At 38.2% G+C, this 23,248-nt stretch overlaps 1 protein-coding gene across 1 annotated transcript in view; it reads right to left on the bottom strand.

Annotated features, from left to right (window-relative positions):
* Nucleotides 1–23,248, bottom strand: part of LOC126456114 (nipped-B-like protein A) — a 345,198-nt gene that overhangs the window by 75,378 nt on the left and 246,572 nt on the right. The window contains exon 12 of the mRNA XM_050091868.1: nt 6,083–6,237. Within this exon, the coding sequence (XP_049947825.1) occupies nt 6,083–6,237 (155 nt within the window). The remainder of the gene's footprint in view (nt 1–6,082; nt 6,238–23,248) is intronic.

Below are 23,248 nucleotides of genomic sequence, written 5' to 3'. Positions count from 1 at the left end.
CATTGCACAGGTTACACGTGATATGCTGAGAGTGTGGGAAGAAATTGATTACCAGTGGAATATTTGGTGCATCACATCCCATCAGTATAGGCCACAACTCCTTTCGCTTCATCAGTCCCACCCAGTAGCAACTTGACTGTTAGATCCCAGAATATTAGTTCATATACCTAGCCTTGTGGTCATCCCTTTGTAATCTTTTTTATTAACTTATACTGCCCAGTCAGCCATTTGACAGTGCAACCCCTATAGTAATCCATGAATCTTAAATAAATGCATTTTGTAATCCAAAAATTTCTTTGACGACTGAACATCAAGGCCACCATAAATTATTGAAAGTGCTGGCAATGTTGAGCATCATGGCTATCACTATGGCTACTTCTTCCTGAGAAAATGGAAGTACGGCACTGTTGTTACTGCATTCAGAATTCATCTCTACGTAATCATCAAGGGTAACAGAAAAATCCACATGCTAGAGTGGGAACCAACTTCTAAGTTCATCTTTCCTGTTTGGAGTGGTATTATTGGTAATGTGTTGATAGGGGCAGTCATTATAGAAGAGCGAATGGTGAGACAGAATTACTTGCATTTTTTGGATTTTTTGTTTGTTAAACACGCTGAGAACATTCCTTTGGCCGGGTACACTGCAATGTATTTAAGGCATTATGGAGCCACTCCACATTTTACCACACGTGTGAAGAAACATCTCAGCCAATTTCGTTTAGTTGTTCCTTGCTCTCTCCAGCAATTTAACTTAGCGTACCTCTTCATTATTTAACTAGCATTTCCGGAAAGTAGCGTAAAGTTTAACTTGTTGTTTCGGAAACTTTGCACTTTTGTTTTTGTTTACACATAGTTGCGTATAGGCCAAATTTGTGTAACCATATTTTCGTGTTTATCTGTAATTTAACTGACTTATTCTTAATAAATTATTACGTTTATCATGAGTGAAAAGTGCTTGACTTGCCGTAGAATTGTTAGGTCGGGGCTTTGGTGTGATGGGTGCTGTAGTTTTTTCCATGTGGGTGACTGTAGTGGCGTGGGAATAGGGGAAGTAAATGAGACTCATCAGTGGTTTTGTAGGATTTGTAGTAGAGATAGGAAGATACTGGAACAGGAGGGGAAAATTGCTGCCCTTCAGGCTGAGTTAGACAAGGCCAGGGGAGATCTTGACAGGTTAAGGAGGGAGAAGGGTAAAGAGAGGTGGGAAGTGGCAACAGGCAACAGGAGGAACAGGCCTAGAACTTTGTCTGACAGCTTTATGGTGAATGTGGAAAATAGATTTGACCTGTTGCTTCAGTTAGAAGCTGGTGAGCCTCAAGCAGTTACAGGTGTAGACAGGGCACAACAAACTTTCAGCAGCAAATTGAAAAGTAAGAATGTAGGGAAATCAGTAAAGAGAAAGAAAGTGTTGTTGTTAGGTAGTTCCCATGGAAGAGGTGTTGGCCAACTCTTGCAGGATGAACTAGGATCAGAATACCAGGTCACCAATTTTTTTAAACCTAGTGCTGGTCTGGAGCAGGTGACAGAGGATTTAGGATCACTTTGCAAAGATTTCACTAAGGAAGACACCGTGGTTATAGTGGGTGGGGCAGGTAACAGTATTGACAGAGATCCTGGGTACAGCATAGAGTGTGACCTGGCGAAGATTGCATCAGCATCGAGGCATACCAGTGTTGAGTTTGTATCTGTTCTTGGGCGCCATGACCGACCTCATTTGAACTCTTCTGTCAAGAGAGTTAATTTGGAGCTGGAACGGCTGCTCATGTCGGGTGCGGGGTCACACATTGGTGTGGTTCATGTTGATTCTGTCAGTAGGTGGGATTATACTAGGCATGGCCTTCACCTCAACAGGAAGGGGAAGGGTAAATTGGCTGGGGAAATAGCAGGAAAGTTAAAGGGGGGAGGCACTGTCATGAGTGGTAAAATACCAGTGGTTATAGGATTCAGAAAAGACCCTTTTTTAGGGTAGGGAGGACAGAAAGAAAACAAATTTTAAGAGAGGTTAGAACTGAGACAAACCTTCAGTTTGAGAAAGAAATCAAAAAACATAATTCCAGCTTATTACATCAACATAAACAGCCATTGGTTAAGAATTTTCAACTGTCAGCAGATATTTTAACTCCATCCAATTTTAAGTCAGTCAATGTGAAATGTCAGCTATCTTTATTGCATCAAAATATTCGAGGACTGAGAAATAAAATTAATGAATTAACTATCTGCATAGATGAATTAGAGTCTTCAAACCCAGCTGACATAATCTGCCTCTCTGAACATCATGTGACCACTGGTATAGAACTTTTAAGTGTTACAGGGTTTAGGTTAGCATCTCACTATTGTAGATCAGAAATGGAGAAAGGAGGAGTTGCCACATTCATCAGGAACTGTCATAAATTTAAGAACATAGACATTCATAAATTTTGCCTAGAACAGCATATGGAAGCATGTGCAACAGAATTAGATTTTCACAAAAAATCTTTCATAATATTAAGTGTATATCGAGCACCTGCAGATAACTTTAATCTGTTTGTAAACCACCTTGAAGCTGTACTGGCCCATTTAACAACCAAAAACAAAGAAATAGTGGTTGCTGGTGATTTCAATGTAGATTTCCTTAAAGACTCTCCCAATAAGAACCTATTTGAGTTAGTAACACTATCATTCAACTTAATTCCCACAGTAAAGTTCCCCACTAGGATAACCACTTGCTCACAAACAGCCATTGATAATATCTTTATAGAAAAGTCAAATGAACAAAATTATATTACAAAACCAATAGTCAATGGCCTCTCAGACCATGACATGCAGTTCCTTCTGTTAAATGTTAATACTGAACAGGATATAAAATCTGTTAAATCTGAGCTCAAGAGGGTAATCAGTAAGCCAAAAATTGATTATTTTAGGACACTCCTCAGAGACATTCACTGGACTGATGTTTACAGTGCTCATGGCATGAATGAAAAATATAACATTTTTGCTAATAGTGTGCTTACCTTATTTGAACACTGCTTTCCCCCAAAACTTACCAAGGTTAGAGCAAAGTCTACAAAGAAGCCATGGATTACTCGAGGAATAGGGGTATCTTGTAAAACAAAAAGAAAACTGTATCTGTCAATCCGAAACATTTCCAATGTTGATGCTATAGCACATTATAAGAAATACTGCAAAATATTAAAGACTGTAATACGGATGTCAAAGCAAATATATTACAAGGAAAAGATAGTCATATCAGATAACAAAATAAAGACAATATGGGATATAGTGAAGGAGGAGACCGGTAGAACCAGACATGAAGAGGAACAAATAGCATTAAGAGTAAATGATGCATTGGTGACAGATGTGTATAGTGTTGCAGAACTTTTTAACAAACATTTTATAACTGTTACTGAAAAGATGGGGTTGTCAGGTTCGGTAGATGCTGCTATGGATTACCTTAGACCAGACATTTCAAGTAACTTCCATAATATGAATTTGACCCTCACTACCCCAACAGAAATAATGTCCATCATAAAATCTTTAAAATCAAAAACATCTAGTGGGTATGATGAAATATCAACAAAGTTAATTAAAGAATGTGATTCTGAGCTAAGTAACATATTAAGCTATCTGTGTAACCAGTCGTTTATCAGTGGAATATTTCCCGAATGGCTGAAATATGCTGAAGTTAAGCCACTGTTTAAGAAGGGAGATAAAGAAATAGCATCAAATTTCCGTCCAATTTCACTGTTGCCAGCATTCTCAAAAATTTTCGAAAAAGTAATGTACAGTCGTCTTTATAACCATCTTATCTCAAATAACATACTGTCAAAGTCACAGTTTGGATTTCTAAAAGGTTCTGATATTGAGAAGGCTATCTACACTTACAGTGAAAATGTACTTAATTCATTAGACAAAAAATTGCAGGCAACTGGTATATTTTGTGATCTGTCAAAGGCATTTGACTGTGTAAATCACAATATCCTTTTAAGTAAACTAGAATATTATAGTGTAACAGGAAATGCTGCAAAATGGTTCAAATCTTATATCTCTGGCAGGAAACAAAGGGTGTTATTAGGAAAGAGACATGTATCAAGCTATCAGGCATCATCCAACTGGGAACTAATTACATGTGGGGTCCCACAAGGTTCCATTTTGGGGCCCTTACTTTTTCTTGTGTATATCAATGACCTTTCATCAGTAACATTACCAGATGCCAAGTTTGTTTTGTTTGCTGATGATACAAACATTGCAATAAATAGCAAATCAAGTGTAGTCTTAGAAAGATCAGCCAATAAAATATTTGTAGACATTAATCACTGGTTCCTAGCCAATTCTTTGTCACTAAACTTTGAAAAAACACACTACATGCAGTTCAGAACTTGTAAGGGGTGTCCCAAGAGTATATGTCTAACATATGATGACAAGAAGATAGAAGAAGTGGACAGTGTTAAATTCTTGGGATTACAGCTTGATAATAAATTCAACTGGGAGGAGCACACCACAGAACTGCTGAAGCGTCTTAACAAATCTCTGTTTGCAATGCGAATTTTGTCAGACATAGGGGATATAAAAATGAAAAAGCTGGCATACTATGCTTACTTTCATTCCATAATGTCATATGGGATTATTTTCTGGGGTAATTCATCAAGCCAAGCTAAAGTTTTCCGGGCACAAAAACGTGCAGTAAGAATTATATGTGGTGTGAACTCAAGAACATCCTGCAGAAGCCTGTTTAGGGAACTAGGGATACTAACTACAGCTTCCCAATATATTTATTCCTTAATGAAATTTGTCATTAAAAATATATCACTTTTTCAAACCAACAGCTCAATTCATGGAATCAATACTAGAAATAAGAATAATCTTCACAAGGATTTAAAGTCACTTAGTCTTGTACAAAAAGGTGTGCATTATTCAGGAACACACATTTTCAATAACTTGCCAGCAGCCATAAAAAGCTTAACAACCAATGAAATTCAGTTTAAGAGAAGCCTAAAGGATTTATTGGTGGCCAACTCCTTCTACTCCATTGATGAATTTCTGAGGAAAACCAACTGATTTGTATATAAGTACAACATAACTTCTGCACAATTTCAGTGCAGTAATGTGTTCACTGAAAATTTGTGTGTGTGTGTGTGTGTGTGTGTGTGTGTGTGTGTGTGTGTGTGTGTGTGTGTAAGTATAATCTAACTTCTGCACCATTTCAGTGCAGTAATGTGTTCATTGTAAATAAGTATTACAGTAGTTGTATTACATGTTTCTTACCTTATAAATAAATATAAAACTTTTTTATTTTAAATTCAGTGCAATAGTATTTGTAAAATGACTCTTAGTGTTCATTAAAAAATGACGATCATTCCACTTGGGACCTGTGGAATGGTACATTAGCTTATTTGTTTTAGTTTAAATATTTGTCATGTTTTGTTGTTTTTCTGACATGTTCCACATCCTGGAGGACCTCCTCACTACGGATCAATTGGAATGAAAGTAAATCTAATCTAATCTAATCTAAAAGCCACACTACTCTAACTGCTGGATTGGTTGTGGCAGTACAATTAACTGGCCACCAAGATCGCCAGACCTTACATCATTACGGTTTTGTTTATGGGGTTGGATGAAGTACAAGGTGTACAAACGAAAAGTGAATACGTGAAAGAACTGCTCTGTCATATCATGGATGCTGCTGCCCTCAATAGGGAATGTGCAGAGGCACTGACAAGCAACACAACATATTCTCCCAAGAGTGCGCAAATGCACTGAAGTTGACAGTGAGATATTCAGACATTTATTATGAACTATACAACAGCAGTAATGTGACGTGTACGATAATATGTAGAGGTGAATGAATTACAAGTATAAATTTAAAAAAAAATTGTAATGTTTACTTACTGTTGTACATGTGCAAACCTGATGATGAATACAGATACTAAATAACAATGTACATTTATGTTTTATGTCTTGCAAATCATTCAGAATAGGGCGTATGTCCATATGAAGCTTTTTACTTCAAATGATTGTTCCTGACATACTCCTGAATATAGACCATTCTTCCTGGGAAACCTTGTATAAGTGGTAATGTCTGATTTGAGTTTAACAGTAAACTTACCTCTAAATCTTTAAGAAGTTCTGGAGCAGTAAAGTCAAAGTATCTTAGGAAGCACCCAGTGATATACAACGATCTTCGTAAAAAGTTTTTAAACTCTGTCAGTACTGGAGCCTCAGGATTTTTCTCATGTACCTTTTGGAAGTTCCTCAAATGAACTGTTAGAAAAAGAGAAAGTAAAATAAACATCAGATACGTAAAATAATTTTTTATATAATGCTGTAACAATGTGTGTTCAGAGCTTGAACCATCAAAACAAGTACAATTGCTGCTAGTCAAAGATTATGTTTAGTAAAAAAAAAAAGGATGCTGCACTGACCATTAAAATGTACTTATGTGAGTTTCTTTTTCAGAAGTTAATAAAGCTTTGAAGCAAAATTTCATAATGGGGGTCTTAAAATACAACCAAATATTCAGCAAGGTAATAAAAGAAACCAAAAAACAAAAAAAATGATGAGAACATCTCAAAGGCAAACAATAAAATGAAAGCTGTGTGGAAGGTTATTAGAGCAGAAACTGGTACAGAACAGTCAACTTCACAAAATATCTCTCTTCAAATTGAAAATAACAGACACTCAGATCCAAAAGAGGTAGCTGAAAAGTTTAATATGTACTTTACTAATATAGCAAAGCAGTTAATCGAAAATCAGTATGACTATGGACCTACATGCCTACCAAATTATTTAAATGCTAGTGTTAAGTCTATGTTCCTTCAAACAGTCACGGAAACAGAGGTGAAACAAATAATGTCACTCAAACACAAATATTCATGTGGACTGGATGGTGTGCCAGACTATGTCTTTAAAAAGTCATCTGATAATGTATTAAAACCTCTAATATATATATTAAACAATTCCTTATCAACTGGAATCTTTCCCAATAGCCTAAAAACAGCTAAAGTAACTCCATTGTTCAAAAAAAGGGGGCTCTGAAAATGTAAATAATTATCGTCCAGTATCCCAACTCAGTGTTTTCTCCAAAATATTTGAGAAAATTTTCTACAATAGACTACTAAGCTACATTACAAAAAATTCATTACCCTCAGCAAATCAAGATAGATTCAGTAAATCAAAGTCTACAACAACAGCAATGTATGAGTACATAGAAGCTGTGCTTAAAGCACTGGATGACAGAAAAGATGCTACTGGTATCTCTCTGGACCTTTCAAAAGCTTTCGACATAATTGACCATGACTTCCTCATTCACAAATTAGATCAAAAAGGTGTCCGAGGAATCCCAAATCAGTGGATAAGATCTTACCTAGAAAACAGGCAGCAAGTGGTGGTTTTAAGGCATGATGGCATTTCAGTACAAGGAAATATTATCACAACAACACATGTCTCCAGTAGATCAAAAATAAAGTACGGAGTGCCACAAGGTTCTGTCCTAGGACCTCTACTGTTCCTCCTTTATACTGATGATGTAAATGACTTTATTAAATTGGGATAACTAATCTTATTTGTTGATGACAGCAGCGTATTAATAACAGCTGCTGACAAAATCTCATTGGAAGTAGCAATAGATACTCTAATGTCCCAAATTACTAGCTGGTTTCAAAAAAATAAAATAATAATAAATAAAGAAAAAACTGTCTTTATGAATTTCCACTCTTCTCCACATGTGCAAAACTTTGTTACAGTACCATACCTTGAAAATGCGTTACTGAACTCGGTTACTGACACTAAGGTTCTAGGCCTATAGGACAAGATAATTTAAAATGGGACTATCATATAAAAGAACTTGAGAAAAAACTTTCAAAAGCTTGTTATGCTCTGCGTGTGTTAAATAAAAGTGCAAGCAAGTCAACAGTTATTCATGCTTATTATGCATACTTCCATGCACTACTTCGATATGGGCTAATCTTCTGGGGAAATTCAGCCACCAGCATAAAGATCTTTAGGATGCAGAAAAGAACAATCAGGGCTATCTGCAACCTAAGAAAACTGGAAACATGTAGACCACATTTCATCCAGATGAAAAGAATGAGCCTACCGAGCCTTTACATATATGAGTGTATCCTGTTCGCAAATGAGTATCTTTTAAACCAAACCGGACATCTTCAGCAAAATAAGCATATACACAGTCACAACACAAGAAATACAAATAATATCCACACGTCACAGTGTAGAACAGCATTGTACCAAAAATGTGTATCACAGATAACAGTTCAGCTATATAACAGCCTACCCAGTGATTTAAAATCACAGCAACATAAAATTTTTTTTAAACATAATCTTAAGTCATTTCTAGTGGAAAAATGTTTTTACCCTGTAAAAGAATTTTTAAAATACAAAAAATAGCATTGGAAACAATGATTATGTAATAATGGTTAAATTCCAATTGCTATATTTGTCACTTGTAATTTATGATTGTTATCTGTAATTAATTTTGTCATGCTCTCTCTCTCTCCCTCTCTCTCTCTCTCTCTCTCTCTCTCTCTCTCTCGCTCTGTATGTGTGTTTCTGCTCCTTTCGCAATTTTGACTTGTCTTATATTCAATGTACTGTTTAAGTATGTAATGAATCAAATGGACCAATAAATGAATAAATGAATGAATGAATGAAAAGCGCCACAGTCCGACACTGAACTAGGCACATCACCTCAGCAAATTGTGTGTGTGAAAACCAAGTCAATAGCCAAAAATGCACTAGACAGCAAAGTTTATGACTACAGTAACATGAGTCTGAATCAGTGCACATGAACCAAAATCCAGAATAATCTTATACAAAACACACAATCCAACAAAGTTCCAAATCAAAGGGTTATACAATTATGTTTCTCTAGATACCTCCACACAGAACATAAGCAGTGTTTGTCCAAGCAAACTTTTACTGGTGGTTTAAATTTATCCATATCCACTATTATTTATATCTATCTCAGTAATGTGTTACACAGTTCGTTGCTAAGATGGAGTGTGCCTTTTTTGGAATAGTGGTGTAGCTTTCTGTTGGACATTTACATTCTCATTTGCATTTGGCAGTAGTATGACCATGTGTGACAAATGTGCATGCTGCAGTGATTAATTAGTTAAGAGTTTCAGGTTGGTGCTTGTGGATTGTGCAGTGGATCCGTGGGGAAACTGCAGTGTGACTGTGGGAGTATCATCCGATGATGTTTTCCCATGGTTATTGAGCTTACATTTAAAAGATAGAAAGACTGCAAACAGGAGGGGAAGATTTGTGCCCTCCATGCAGAGATTAGGGCTAGAAAATTGATTTAAAGCAGATGGATTGTGTGTGGGGATGAGGAGGAGAGTAGAGTAGAGTAGATGACAGCAAGAGAAGAAACCAGGATTTGGGAAAAGATAACAGGGAAGAGCAAAAGCTTGGATGGTTCTGTTACTACTGAGCTCAATAACTGATGCAGCATGTTACCTGTTGAAGGGAGGAACCTCATTCAGCTGAAAAGGAAACTATGATGATGCAGACCATTAATAAGAATAAAACAGATAGGCCAGAAACTTATTTAAGTAGAAAAAATGGTCTTATTTCAAGGTAGCAGTAATGAAACAAGTGTAGCCCAACAACTCCATGATAAGCTACGATTGGAGTACCAGGCCATAAGTATTGTAAAACATAGTACTAGCCTTGGCCAGCTAACAATGGACTTTGAGGCACTGACTAGAGATTTGGGTAAATAGGATCAGGTATTGGCTCTTGGAATAGTAGGAAACTGTGTGGCCTAGGATAAAGAATAAATCATCAGGACAGAGCTATAGCAAATTTATGTGCCAATGTGGGTTATGTTGACTTCACTCTTGGATCCTCACATTCCATTTTGATCCAGATGTAAGTAATCACCATATATATAGTTTGATAACTAAGTATGTAAATTTTTTCTACATAATGATGATACTCTTTATAAAAACTGTAGTTTGTAACATGTATTCAACTGGAACTTTATAATATCCCACTTCTTAAACAGAAGGCATTTTTGTGACACTTATCATTATACTGATGGCCTTTTCTCTAAATTTTGAACACATTTTCCCTATCACATGCATTTGCACCTCAGAACATCATGCTGTGATTAATGATGGAATGGGTGTACAGTTATGTGACCCAGCATTCTTAGGCTTAGGCTGGTTAATATTCAAAGGGAATTAGCATATCATGCTATTTCTTTTTTAACAATACCAGAGAAGAAAGTTGCTACACTCCATAAAGTGGAGATGCTGAGTCGTGATAGGCACAACAAAAAGATTCACACAATTATAGCTTTCAGCCATTAAGGCCTTTGTCAGCAGTAGACACACATACATACACACACACTCACGCAAATGCAACTTGCACACACGTCTGCAGTCGCAGAGAACTGAAACTTTTTTAAAGTACTCTCGTATGTCAATCCCACTTTAGTTGTTGATCAACATACATAACCCTTCAATGGCAAATACTGTGGCCAATGTGGATATTTTGAAAAATACCTGAACAAGTCATGCTACTGGACGAACCCAATATCACAGGTAGACATGTTAAAAATTTTGAAAAGTTGTTTACCATCGTATATTTCTGTCAGTGCTTGATTCTATCCACTTACTCTATGAGGAAAGATCTGTACCCAATAGAGCAACAGACAATCAGGTACAACAACAACATAGTTATTTAAATCAGTCAGTAAAATGTGATCTAAACACACAGCAAGGATGGTACACACAACAGCAAATTTATGTCCCTGAAAGTAATGAGTACAGAAATGGGAATGGAAAAAACAAACAATTTAAAAGAAATTTTCAAAACAACAGGAATAATTCCAATGCATGGGCGAATTACAATCCCCCATCACAAGGCCCTATGCTGAACATGAACAGAGACATTCTGCCATAGCAGTGGTCGATGCGCGGCAACAATGCCATGCCTTACGCTGTACCACAGCCGACCTTTGGGAAGCAAAATAATGGCACAGCAGCAAATAACACAAACTGGCAAAGTACCCACATAGTGCAACTAACTGAAATTACTCCAAGGAATGAATTAAGTCACACTACTCCATCGGAAAACACCAACTGGTTGTAGTTAAGCCGTAGGCTATTGAAATCTCTGGAAGTGGGGACAAAGCAAAACTACAAACATGTTTCATAAGGTTTGAAAAACAAGGAGACATCAAGGATGATCTGTATCAGCATGAGTTAGATATGACAAATAAAATCCAGGAAGAACAAATACAGGCAATCATTAAGGTGAAAATATTTAATATTGACACACAGTTAATTTTAGATACAGGTTCAGCTACCAATCTAATGTCAAACACATTTTTTTGTGAATTGAAGAAGAGAGGCAAATTCGCAACATTTTCTGTCCAAAATTGCAATGCGCAAAGTGCTACAGGCAATAACACTAAGTTGATTAAACATCAGGCACTTATTCCATTACAAATTGAACATTTTTCAGTGAAGTGTGACTTTCTTATAATTGACAAACTTATAGTTAACTGTCTTATTGGCATGGACATGTTTAGAACATACAAACCACAGATTGACATATGTAATGGTAAATGCCACTTTTATATAAAAGATCAGATTTTTCTATTGATTTAGTCAAAACACCTGATGAAAGTAAGAAACACAAACCAAAGACAAACGTAAGAGTACAATATTCCTTTCCAGCTGTATATTTCACGAACAAATTTCATGCTGAATAAGAAACAGACATTGGGGTTAGTTAAGAAATGGTAGAGCAGAAACTAGGTGAATCCCAGATCTAAATGATATGCAACCACAAGAACTTTCTAACTTGTTATTTAAGTATGCAAATGTTTTCAGTAGGAAGCCAGGAGTAATCAAGAACTATGAATATAAATTTGAAGTCTACCCCCATGAGACATTTCGTTTAAGGTCATATCCTATTCCCAGGGGAAAACAAGAGGTAGTAATTGGGGAATTATACAACCTTCATTTTCACCCTATTGTAGTCCTATATTACCAGTAAGCAAATCAGATGGTTCTGCAAGATTAGTTCTTGATTCTAGAGGTATCAATAAGATTACACTACCAGTACACATAAGACCAGACAACTTGGATGAACAGCTTCTAAAGTTTTACAATACAAAATATTTCAGTATACTCGATCTCAAGATGTCCTACTGGCAAATAAAGCTCCAAGAAAAAAGTCGAAAATATACAGCATTTGTTTGTGGTGGCAGAAGTTACAAATTCTGTGTTCTACCTTTTGGACTGAACATTAGTGCAGGCATGTTTATATCTGCATTGGACAAGGTTTTAGTACCAGAATTGCTTAGTAAAGTCACTGTTTAAGTAGACAACATGCTAACAGCCACACCAACTTGGTTACAATATATCAGGCTGATTGAACAGGTACTTCAACTATTTGCAGATTATAGAGTAACAGCCAATTTAAAAATGTCTAGTTTTTGGTAGGGAGCAAGTCTAATTTTTAGGACATGTGTCAAAACAAGGGATATTGCCTGATCTGATAAAACTTGATGCCATACACAGTTACCCAGCTCCAAGGAATAAAAAACAACTAAAAGCTTTTTAGGCCTAGCATTTTTTTTTTTAAATTCATACCACAGCAACTGATGAGCAGTGATGCATTGCCCAACTTGTTACAAAAAAATAGGCCTTGGTTATGGGATGGTAAGTGTCAAGAGGACTTTAATAACATTAAGCAGGCACTAGTCAATGCAAACATTCTTAGACTCCCTGACATGTCCAAGGATTTTTGTCAACGCACAGATGCCTCATCTCAGGGGCTGGGGGCATGCTTGTTCCACACGCGAGAGGAAGAAGGTAAGGAAGTACCCAAAGTCATCAGTTTTGCTAGTCACACATTATGAGAATCAGAAAAATCTTACTGTGTGTCAGAATTGGTAAGTTTAGCTGTAATATGGGCATTTAAAAAGTTTGAATTTTTTTGTTGGTAAGAATACCAAAGTTTACTGTGACCATCAGTCACTGTCATTTCTTTTAACACGTAAACTATTGCACCATAGACTAGCTATGTTTCTATATTTACAAGAATTCAATTTCAAGATCATTTATATTAAAGGAGGTCAGAATGATATTGCAGATACCTTGTCCAGGTTACCACAAGGTTTGGAGGAATTTGGAGAATTAATAGAGAAGGATGCAGAACTCAGAATGTTATTAATGCAAGGTACAACACAACAGTCTGATTACCATAAGTTTTGTAAGCAAATGAAAATTATACAACAGCAAGATCACAGATGGCGTAAAGTCATGCAAAACCTTAAGCAGGATGGAGGTGGAAAGGTAAATAAATGGGATCAGGAATACAAGGGCAATTTGTTTCATAGGAAACATGAGAAGTCTGATCAATGGTGTGTGTGCATTCCTGAAGATTATATCGACAAATTTATAAGACACACACATGAAGTATAGGGACATTATGGAGCAGGCAAATGTACTAAAAAAATTGCAACACTTTGTTGTTTTCCAAATTTGAGAAGGCAAGTCCTACAGGTATTAATAAAATGTGCAATATGTCAAAAATCAAAACAGTCCAATGTGTCAAAATATGCTGAGCTACACCCAATACCCACAAAAACCCTCTAGATATAGTACCGCTGGACACAGCTGGTCCATATCCAAGAGGTAAAGGAGGAGTAAGATACGTAGTAGCACTATCCGATAGTTTCTTGAAACATATCAAAATGTATGCCATTAGAAATGTAACAGCCAGAAATATCAGAAAAAGAATTGAGCGAGACTATTTGAGAAGAGTAGGTAAAGCAAAGGTACTACTAACTGGTAATGCTTCATATTTCATTGGGCAAAAGTGGAAACAATTTATGACCTCACAGGGCATAAAGTACATATTAGTAAGCTTTTTTCACCCAGAAGCAAGCTCAGTAAAGCGAGTCTCCAAAGAATTTCACCGGTTTATTAGGAGATACATCCCTCAAACACACCCACTGGGCAGAATACATAACTCCTTCGTGCAAGTTGTCAATAACCTTCCACATTCCTTAACAGGTATCACACCTAACAAATTCCGGACAAAACAAACAAATGAGTGGAAGTTGCCCACACCAAAGGTATCCACCACAGAAATGACACTACAAGACAAAATCAAACAAGCCAGTTTAGAAGGAAAATTTATAACAACAACCTGAGACGTATTACACAATTTTTTGAAGGGCAATGAGTCCTATTACAGATGCACCCTAAATCGACAAAATTTGGCAAACTGAATAAGAAGTAGCAATTACTCTATTCAGGACCATATATAATTTCCAAAATACCATAGCCTGGGACATACAGATTAGTCTATGAGAAAACAGGCAGAGACAAGGGTCTCCACCCTCATAAAGATATAAAAGCTTTTACAGAATGACAAAGCTAGGTAACATTTTTTTCTTTCTATTACAAGATAATTGTACACAGTGTACATAACTCTAAGTGTAATTTTTCTTCTGAGTGTACTTTAAGAAAAAAGTAATGTGTATAGGCATACGTAATTCCCTTGATTTGTACATGTAGGCATAAAATTAACAGCAATGAGAAGGATTACACCGCTTCATGCGAAGCGAAAGTATAAACAAAATTAGCTTATGGCTCAGCTGTCCACACTCAACAATATGCGCCGATGTCAGTAGTAGGAGAGGAGGCACTGACCTGTGCACATGCGTGACAGACTGGCAGAAGGCGCAACTAAACAGGAAGGCAACATGTACAAGTACTTAACTTAAATATAAAGTAAATGGAAATACTATGCAAATACGCCTACTGCCTTAGAACTTAGGGACCTATTGATATATATGCACAGGGATTTAATTAAATACTAAGCTTTATACAACATATTTACAAGCAAAAGGAAGTACTGTGAAAAATTATACGAGACATGTAAGCTGAGGAGAAATGACAGAATACCATAAGAAATGTCAAATAATTTTCTTTGCAGGGTAAATGATCATAAAGGGTAACAGAATAAACTAATGTCTATGAATTTAAACAAAGTATGGAAATATCTGCGGACGAATGCAATGACCCAAATGTATCAGAGGCCACTGAGCTACATTATGCAATTATTTTTAAGTTTTTCTTCCACTGACCAGTGCATCATCATGGCGCAGAAGAAGAGAATTATGTGGAGAATAGCAGGCACCAAATGAAGAAATGCGCCGCACCTTGAGTAAACAATTTAGTTATAAAGATATTTATACAAAGGTCATAAGGAAAATGAAAAATGAAATATGCATCATTGCAGTGTATCTCTGTGACAATTATCAGTACACATTCACTGCAGAATACTCATAATCATTTAAGCATGAGATTTTACAAAAACCAATTAATTTTTATCGTGTCACATGGAAGCTTGAATAATGACATTTCCAGGTATTTGAGAAAGATAAATCTACGATCATTAAAACGTCATATTTCACACTAAGCAACACGCGAATTGACGTAAATAGCACTAGCACTTGAAGAATCAACATGATACTACATGAATGAGCACTCAGTACACATTATTTCCATGAAACAAAGGTCCCTTGGCAACTAGTCCATGATTGTACGAGTAACATTTCCTCACAAATCCTTGATCTAGTAAACCATTATTTCCCTTTTTCCCTCCCAAACAAAGGAGGCAGTACCAAGCGTAGTTAGGTCAGCAATGCATAATGTTTCAGTCCGATTTCAAATGTTTTCTCCCTCCTCTACCTAAGGAAGAAATGAGCTCCCATAAGTGATAAAAGCCTATCTATAAAATGTAGCATAAATGTATCATATGCTTGTATTGTATTATGATAATGTGTATGTAATTAATTTGTATATGGGATGTGAGCAAGGGTAAGTTAAAACTCGCAAACAAACTGTAGTAACAGAACGCAGCCGCGTGGTCTGAAGCGTCTTGTCACAGTCCGCGCGGCTCCCCACATCGGAGGTTCGAGACCACCCTCGGGCGTGTGTGTGTGTGTGTGTGTGTGTGTGTGTGTGTGTGTGTGGGGGGGGGGGGGGGGTCCTTAGCATAAGTTAGTTTAATTTTGATTAAGTAGTGCATAAGTTTAGGCACCGATGACCTTGGCAGTTTGGTCTCATAAGACCTTACCACAAGTTTCCAATTTTCCAAACAAACCCAGTTAATGCAAATTTTATGATGTTTTAAAACTTAAGAAATTTATGTTTGTAGTAGAAGTGATGGATGGAATGTCAGCCATAGGTAAAGCTATCGTGTTATATATATTGTTGTAACTCAACTGTATGAATTTTCATTGGAAACCAAACTCCATATGAAGAAGTGAACTTTAAGGTCAAGCAATTTATACTATGTTTTGGATGGCTATATATGTGTCTTTCAACAACTGGATGGTCAAGTGGGGTGACATGAACATGTGTGTGCAACGAAATAATTTCTGAGTATCGTGGCTCACAACGCACGACACATTAACAAGTGAACTATAGTTGTTCAAGCCGGTACTTACCTCATCGACGGATGCTGTTGGTGGAGGTTCTCTCCATTGAAAATGTGGGTACGACAGACAATAATGATGCCTGGGCCATAAGAATGGAGGTCTTCTGCCGCAGTGTCGGATTTTGAACAATAAGGGCACACCCACTGCACCCAGAATGAAGAGAAACGCCACAGCAATTCTCAAATATGTGACATTCAGGTGAAAGTGTGACACTCAATGTGAAATCGACTCTTAAGAAAGTGAGTGCACGTACGTGTGACGGTAGCAACTAACTTGTTGGCCATTGGCAACTATTTCTTGCCGCCAAATCTGTCATTGCACAAACGTGAAACCTGGCAGCGAGAATGAAGCAAACTGAACATTATTGATAGCACGCTAAATTCCAATACGTAATGGACTATCATATTACCTGTGTAATCTTTTAGTTTCTTGTAGAACTCTAACATACACAGGATAAGCTGACATATCCATTCCATTACATAAAAGAGAAGCCAACAAATAAAGGGCAACGATCCCTATCGGCAATTGTAAACATGTACATTGTACAATCAAAAAACCACTGTAAGTCTCCATACCATGTCAAAGTACAGCGTGGGAACAATTGTGCAGGTACATGATGACAGACCCCCAGGATATTGTACAGTTAAAAGTTAAAATTGACTAAAAACAAAAAATGAAACACCGACTGACCATAAGTGTTGGCAAATATGTTAATTATGAATGCGCGGTAAGTCGAGGGGGGGGAGAATCATTCTCAGTACATGACTTTGTTATTCACACTCTCTTGTACGTAGAAGTTCTGTTAAGAAGTGCCATTCGGAGGATGACAGGCTGTCAGTGTTTTGTAACGTACATGTTTTGAAATAAGAAAAAAATTTCTAATAACATAATTTTATTATCCCTTTTAAAATGTTTCTATTTCATTTTATTTTTTCTTACAACACACCGACTGCAACAAAATGGGAATGTAATTTTGATTCCTGAGTGCTGAAAATGTGTCTATCTTTTCAAATTACTGTAAGTGTTCACCTATTTTTGTTTCATCATTTTGAAGAGTAAAGTTGTGGGTTTTTTTTTGGATGACAAGTATGTAAAGCTCAAACTTATGTGGTTAAACTATTAGAAGGATCAAACAGTTGTCGTGTTGCTGAATTGGGTTGTTGAGCACCAACTGAAAGATCATTCTCTTTAATGACAAAAACTCACCGCACCATTTTAAGTGCTGAATTTTAAGGGAACCAACAGTTGCTATGTTACTCAATGTGGTTGTTGATTTCAATCGCAAATTATTTTTACTCTTGTTACTTACACAGGAGTGCTTACGAAAAATTGGCCTATTAACATTTAGTTCAAACTGACTCGTGTCGGAATTTGAATAACCACATTGTGCCATAGATTTGGGCTTATTTGGGGAAAAATTCAAGGAGGGCTACTGCCTGAAGCTTACATCATTTATAGTCTGTATCTAAAAATGTGTGTTTTAATTTGTCTTGGTTCAGTACTGGTCATGTGTCTTGTAATTTTAAAAGGGTTAGATCCCAGGTCGTTTTCGAAAATTTTATAAACTTGAGATTTAAATTTTAGGTCATTAACTCCCAAGGACTAGTGTCCAAGTTCATGCAATTTACACCAAGAATTTTATTTGTCATCAGTGAATTGTCTTTAAACTTCCCATGCTTTACTGAAGGACTGTAGTCCACAGATTCTGCTCAGTTAAATAATAAATTTTAAAGGGGTACTGTTTGGCATTGGCATCCATTGTAGAGCATACTTGTTATCTGGTCATGTGTGCTAATGACTGTTGGTTTTGTCTTATGCTGAAGACAACACAGCTGGTGGCCACATTGCACATTTGCAAATCTGAAGCTGTACCCATTGGCTTTAGGTCAAGATGTCAATGTATCTTATTATTATTATCTTGTTGTTTTTTTTTTATTTTATTTTTTTAAATATATATGCGTGGCCAGTGCCTTGATGTAATTAAAGAGACCTTGCTAGTTTCTTTAAGAACCTTCTAAGTGGCGGCACTAAGCCATTTAGTGCCGCCAATCAGTAATGTTAACCTTTTTTTTTTTTTTAATATTTATTTGAGTAAAATAAGTCATGATTTGGAAACACGATATAAGTAATCCCTTTGAATGATCTAAGTACTAATGTATGTTCCTTAACCGATTTTAATAAATATTGTAAATCTATTGTCGAGTGGCTTTCCACTCCAGGATCACTGTGTCCAAAGTATCCTGCTCTAAAGGTTTTAAAATTGTTGTTAGTTTCAAGGTACTTCCCTCTACCTACACTGATCCCGAGGCCCCCCCTCCGTTTATCCTGACAATGGTGGCAGTGTGTCGTTTTTACTGGGTGGCTGCATACCTTAGTACTGAGCATTAAAGGTTTTTTTTTTAGTTAATTACTTAAGCTAGTTAAGTACTTGTATATTTTATGTATTGTAAAAGCAAGTGTTATTGAACCTGGTCTGTTTGCAGTGTTCTTAACCATGACAACTAGGCCAGTACTCAGTCTGAAGTATTTACGCAAAGACAGCTTACAGTACGAGTTACGAATACGCAGATAGGTGGAGGAGGGCGGCGTGGTTGAATTGTGTCATTAGTTACATGGCACATTAGATAAACTTGTCACCGTGATATGACTCAACTTGTGGAAGAGGTGAGTACCGCTTGCACTGTGTGTACTGTCTTGCTTGGTTTAGTTAGACAGGGTGTGGAATTATTAGAAGGTATTCAGCCACCTTGGCCTCAGTTATTGCGTCTGCACATGATGATGGACCTAGTTGCCAACAGGTTTAGTGACCTCAGTCAGATGTATAAAGACCCCAAAGAAGGCCCTGCAGAGCAAAGTCATTTCTGTGCAAATGCAATTAGCAGCCTTGAAGTGGCACAAAGGAAGTGAAAGTGATAGCGAGGTAATACCTACAGAGCAAGTAGTCGCAAGTAGAATAGATAATTTGTCAGGTCATTCTAATAAACTTCCAAACCCTCTGCTCGCAGTAATTCAAGGGAATAGTGTTTTGTTGGTTAAAGATATTGTACATATTAACGAAGCGTTGTGGCTCACCGTTAGGTTGCAAGAAAAAGCCCACATGTTGCAAGTATCAGATGAGTTGGTGTGTGAAAAAATTCATTCTTTAGGTGAGGGGCAAGTAAGTTAACTGTCGAAGTAATGGTTAAAAAAGAGTCCTTTTTATGTTTATGAGACACATCTTAAGTGAATATTTGGGTCTGCAGAGGCAGAGTGATTTGGTTGAGGAATGCTTTTATAGGTCTGATAATGTTGGGCAAGTAAGAATGGCTACATTAGCTTTATGTATAGATATTTCTGAAGGGGTGGTGGAGGTTACCATATTTTAAGGTATGTGTCTGCAAGATCAATTACAGGTCATGTTTATGGATAGTCATTTGCTGACCTTTACCGATTGATCGTCAGTGTAGAAAATGTCAAGCCAGGGATGAATTAAGGCAAAGGGTTTGATCGTCCACAAAGATTAATCAAAGCATGGCGACTAGGCAGCCTAATGTGGGGGAAAGTGAGACGTATGTTTTCAGTGCAGGATTGAGCTCCATGTTGTTAAGGATTGTAAATGGTGCAAATGGTACGGATAGCATATGCTGATGTCACTTGCAGGGACAGTGGGCTTACTGTTGCCATAAGATATGCACAGTTAACACAAATCCATTGCAATTTGTATGTGCTGCAATGTGGACAGAACTAGTGTGTGAACTGGTTGATTCTGGTAGTGACTATGACTGGTATCATAAGCACAAGGGTATTGCTGGCCTGACCTGTCAGCACTGCAAAGCAATAAAGAGGAGTGCCATTCTGTCAAAAGTGATATGCTGGAGGTGAAAGGTCAGGTTCAGGGAAAACTGAGGATTAGAGAGTTTACGTGGCCATGGAAATTTTGGGTGGTTAAGAACCTCATGTGGAATTGTTGCTGGGGTGTAATTTTTTAGTTTACAGTCATTGTGTTTTAGATTAGTTTAAAGGAGAACTGTGTCTTAAAGTTTGTCCTCAGATCAAGGTAAAAATCTTTTGCCACCAGGTTTCCCGGTGTTGGTCATGATGAGAATTCTGATGGGACATTTGATGTTAAGCAGTTGTCAGTGGACAAAGATAAGTGAATGTTGAAATTGTTACAACAATTTCCTGGGGTTCTAATTGAGAGTCAGGTGTAAAGGACAAAATAAAATATGATATTTGACTGACTGATCAAGTTCCAGTAAGGCAAGCTCTTTATAAATTATCTCCTCTTAAGATGAAATGGCTGCGGGAGATGGTATTTCATTTATTGAAGGACGGGATATTTAGGCCATCAGTATCACTATAAGTGTCCCCAATATTTTTGGTTCCCAAACCTAAGGGAGACAGATTCTGGCCAATAGTAGACTACAGAGTTCTCAAGCGGAAGCTTGTGCCAGGATCAGTACCTCTACCCGATCTGGACAGCTGTTTCATCTGGTTTGCAGGGGCACAGGTGTTTACCACATTAGATTTAAATCAAGCATATTACCAGATACCCTTAATTGAAAAATCTGAACTGGTAACCACCTTCTGTACTGATTACAACTCATATGAATTCAACACAGTGCGCTTTGGTCTTGTCACTGGAGCAGCCATCTTGGCCCATTTATTGGACTCTGTGCTAGGTGACTTAAAGTTTAGTTGGTTGGTTTAAAGGCGGGAGAAGGGACCACGAGGTAATCGGTCCCTTGTTCCTAATAAAACAATGCCACAAGTGTGAGAATAAAATGGACGAAACTATAACAAAAAACGGAAAGAAAGGAAAAGCCACAAGAATGAATGGAAGGCAACAAACACTAAAAGGAACAAAAGAGGACAAGAAAACAACAGAGAGACGCTAGGAACAGAATAGAGTAAAACATGGAAGCAGATTACAGTGACTGGCCAACAATGAGAATAAAAAGGGAAAGCCAGCAACTCTGCAACACATTAAAAACTCCACCCTAAAAGCACTACGCTGGAGAACACAGAGGGACAAAGGACATGCGCTAAAATGTACACAGAAGTATAAAACCCACTCTCATGGATAAAACGTAAAACTAAAGCTGCTGTGGAGTCATTGTCGCCCAACACAGAAGGCAGGGTGTTGGGAAAGGTAAAAGTTTGACACAGAGTGGCTAAAAGTGGGCAGTCCAGCAAGAAGTGGACGACTGTCATTTGAGAGCCACAGCGATACTGAGAGGGTCCTCGCGACGGAGTGGGTAACAATGCGTTAGCCACATATGGCCAATGTGGAGCTGGCAGAGGACAACTGATTCCTTGTGAGAGGCCTGCATGGAAGACTTCCACACATTCATAGTCTCCTTAATGACATGCAATTTGTTGTGTGTGCTGTTTTGCCATTACATCTCCCAAAGCCGGAAAACCCTGCGGTGACGAGCCTGTCAGCAAGTTCGTTGGCAGGGATTCCGACTTGTCCTGGGGCCAACACAAACACCATGGAACGGCGGGACTGTTCCAGGGCATAGATGGACTCCTGAATGGACACTACCAGACGGTGGCGAGGGTAGCACTGGTCGATAGCATGTAGGCTGCTCAATGAGTCAGTACACAGGAGAAATGACTTGCCAGGGCATGAGTGGATGTGCTCAAGAGCACAAGATATGGCCGCTAGCTCTGCAGTGAAAACACTGCAGCCAACTGGCAAGGAGCGCTGCTCAATTTGTCCTCCATGAACATATGTGAAGCCTACGTGACCATCAGCCACTGAGCCGTTGGTGTAAACCGCTTCAGAGCTGAGGAACAAGTCAAGAATCGAGAGGAAGTGACAGCGGAGAGCGGCGGGGTTAACAGAGCCCTTAGGGCCACGCAAAATGTCCAGATGAAGCTGCGGCCAAGGCATACACCATGGAGGCGTACATGAATGGACCGCAAGTAGACGTGGTAAATGGAAGGACTCTAGTTCGAAGAGAAGGGACCGCACGCGAACCGCAATTGTTAGCCCCGATTTGGGCCGCCGATGCGGGAGATGGACTGCTGTGGGTGGGAAAAGGGGATGGTAATTCGGATGTTCAGGGAAACTATGAATGTGTGCTGTGTATCTGGCGAGCAGTTGCGCATGTCTGATCTGGGGTGGAGGGACACCAGCCTCCACCAGTACGCTGGTCACCGGACTCGTCCCAAAAGCTCCTGTCACTAATCGAACTACACAGTGGTGCACAGCATTGAGTAAATGCAATGCTGAGGGTGCTGCCAAACCATAAACCACACTTTCATAGTCTATTTGGTATTATACAATGGTTCTATAGAGCTGCAGCAGCATACAGCGATCTGCACCCCAATTGGTGTTGCTCAGGCAACAGAGGGCATTGAGGTGCTGCCAGCACTTTTGCTTAAGCTGACGAAGATGAGGGAGTCAAGTCAATCGAGCATCGAAAACCAGTCCTACGAACTGATATGTCTCCACTACAGTGAGTGGATCGTCATTAAGGTAAAGTGCAGGTTCTGGATGAGCGGTACGACACCGACAGAAGTGCATGACACACGACCTTGCGGCTGAAAACTGGAAGCCGTGGGCTACAGCCCATGACTACTCCTTGTGGATGGTTCCCTGGAGGCGCCGCTCAGCAACAACAGAACTGGAGCAGCAGTACGAAATGCAGAAGTCGTCCGCATACAGAGAAGGTGAGACGGAGGGGCCGGCAGCTGCTGCTAGACTGTTAATGGCCACTAAAAATAGAGAGACGCTCAATAAAGAGACCTGCGGGACTCCACTCTCCTGGATATGGATGGAACTATGGG

The sequence above is a fragment of the Schistocerca serialis genome, chromosome 2 (genome assembly GCF_023864345.2).
Source record: "Schistocerca serialis cubense isolate TAMUIC-IGC-003099 chromosome 2, iqSchSeri2.2, whole genome shotgun sequence".
In the NCBI taxonomy this organism is placed as follows: domain Eukaryota; kingdom Metazoa; phylum Arthropoda; class Insecta; order Orthoptera; family Acrididae; genus Schistocerca; species Schistocerca serialis.
Note: the sequence above shows the minus strand (reverse complement) of the source record. Positions and strands in the feature narration are given on the sequence as shown.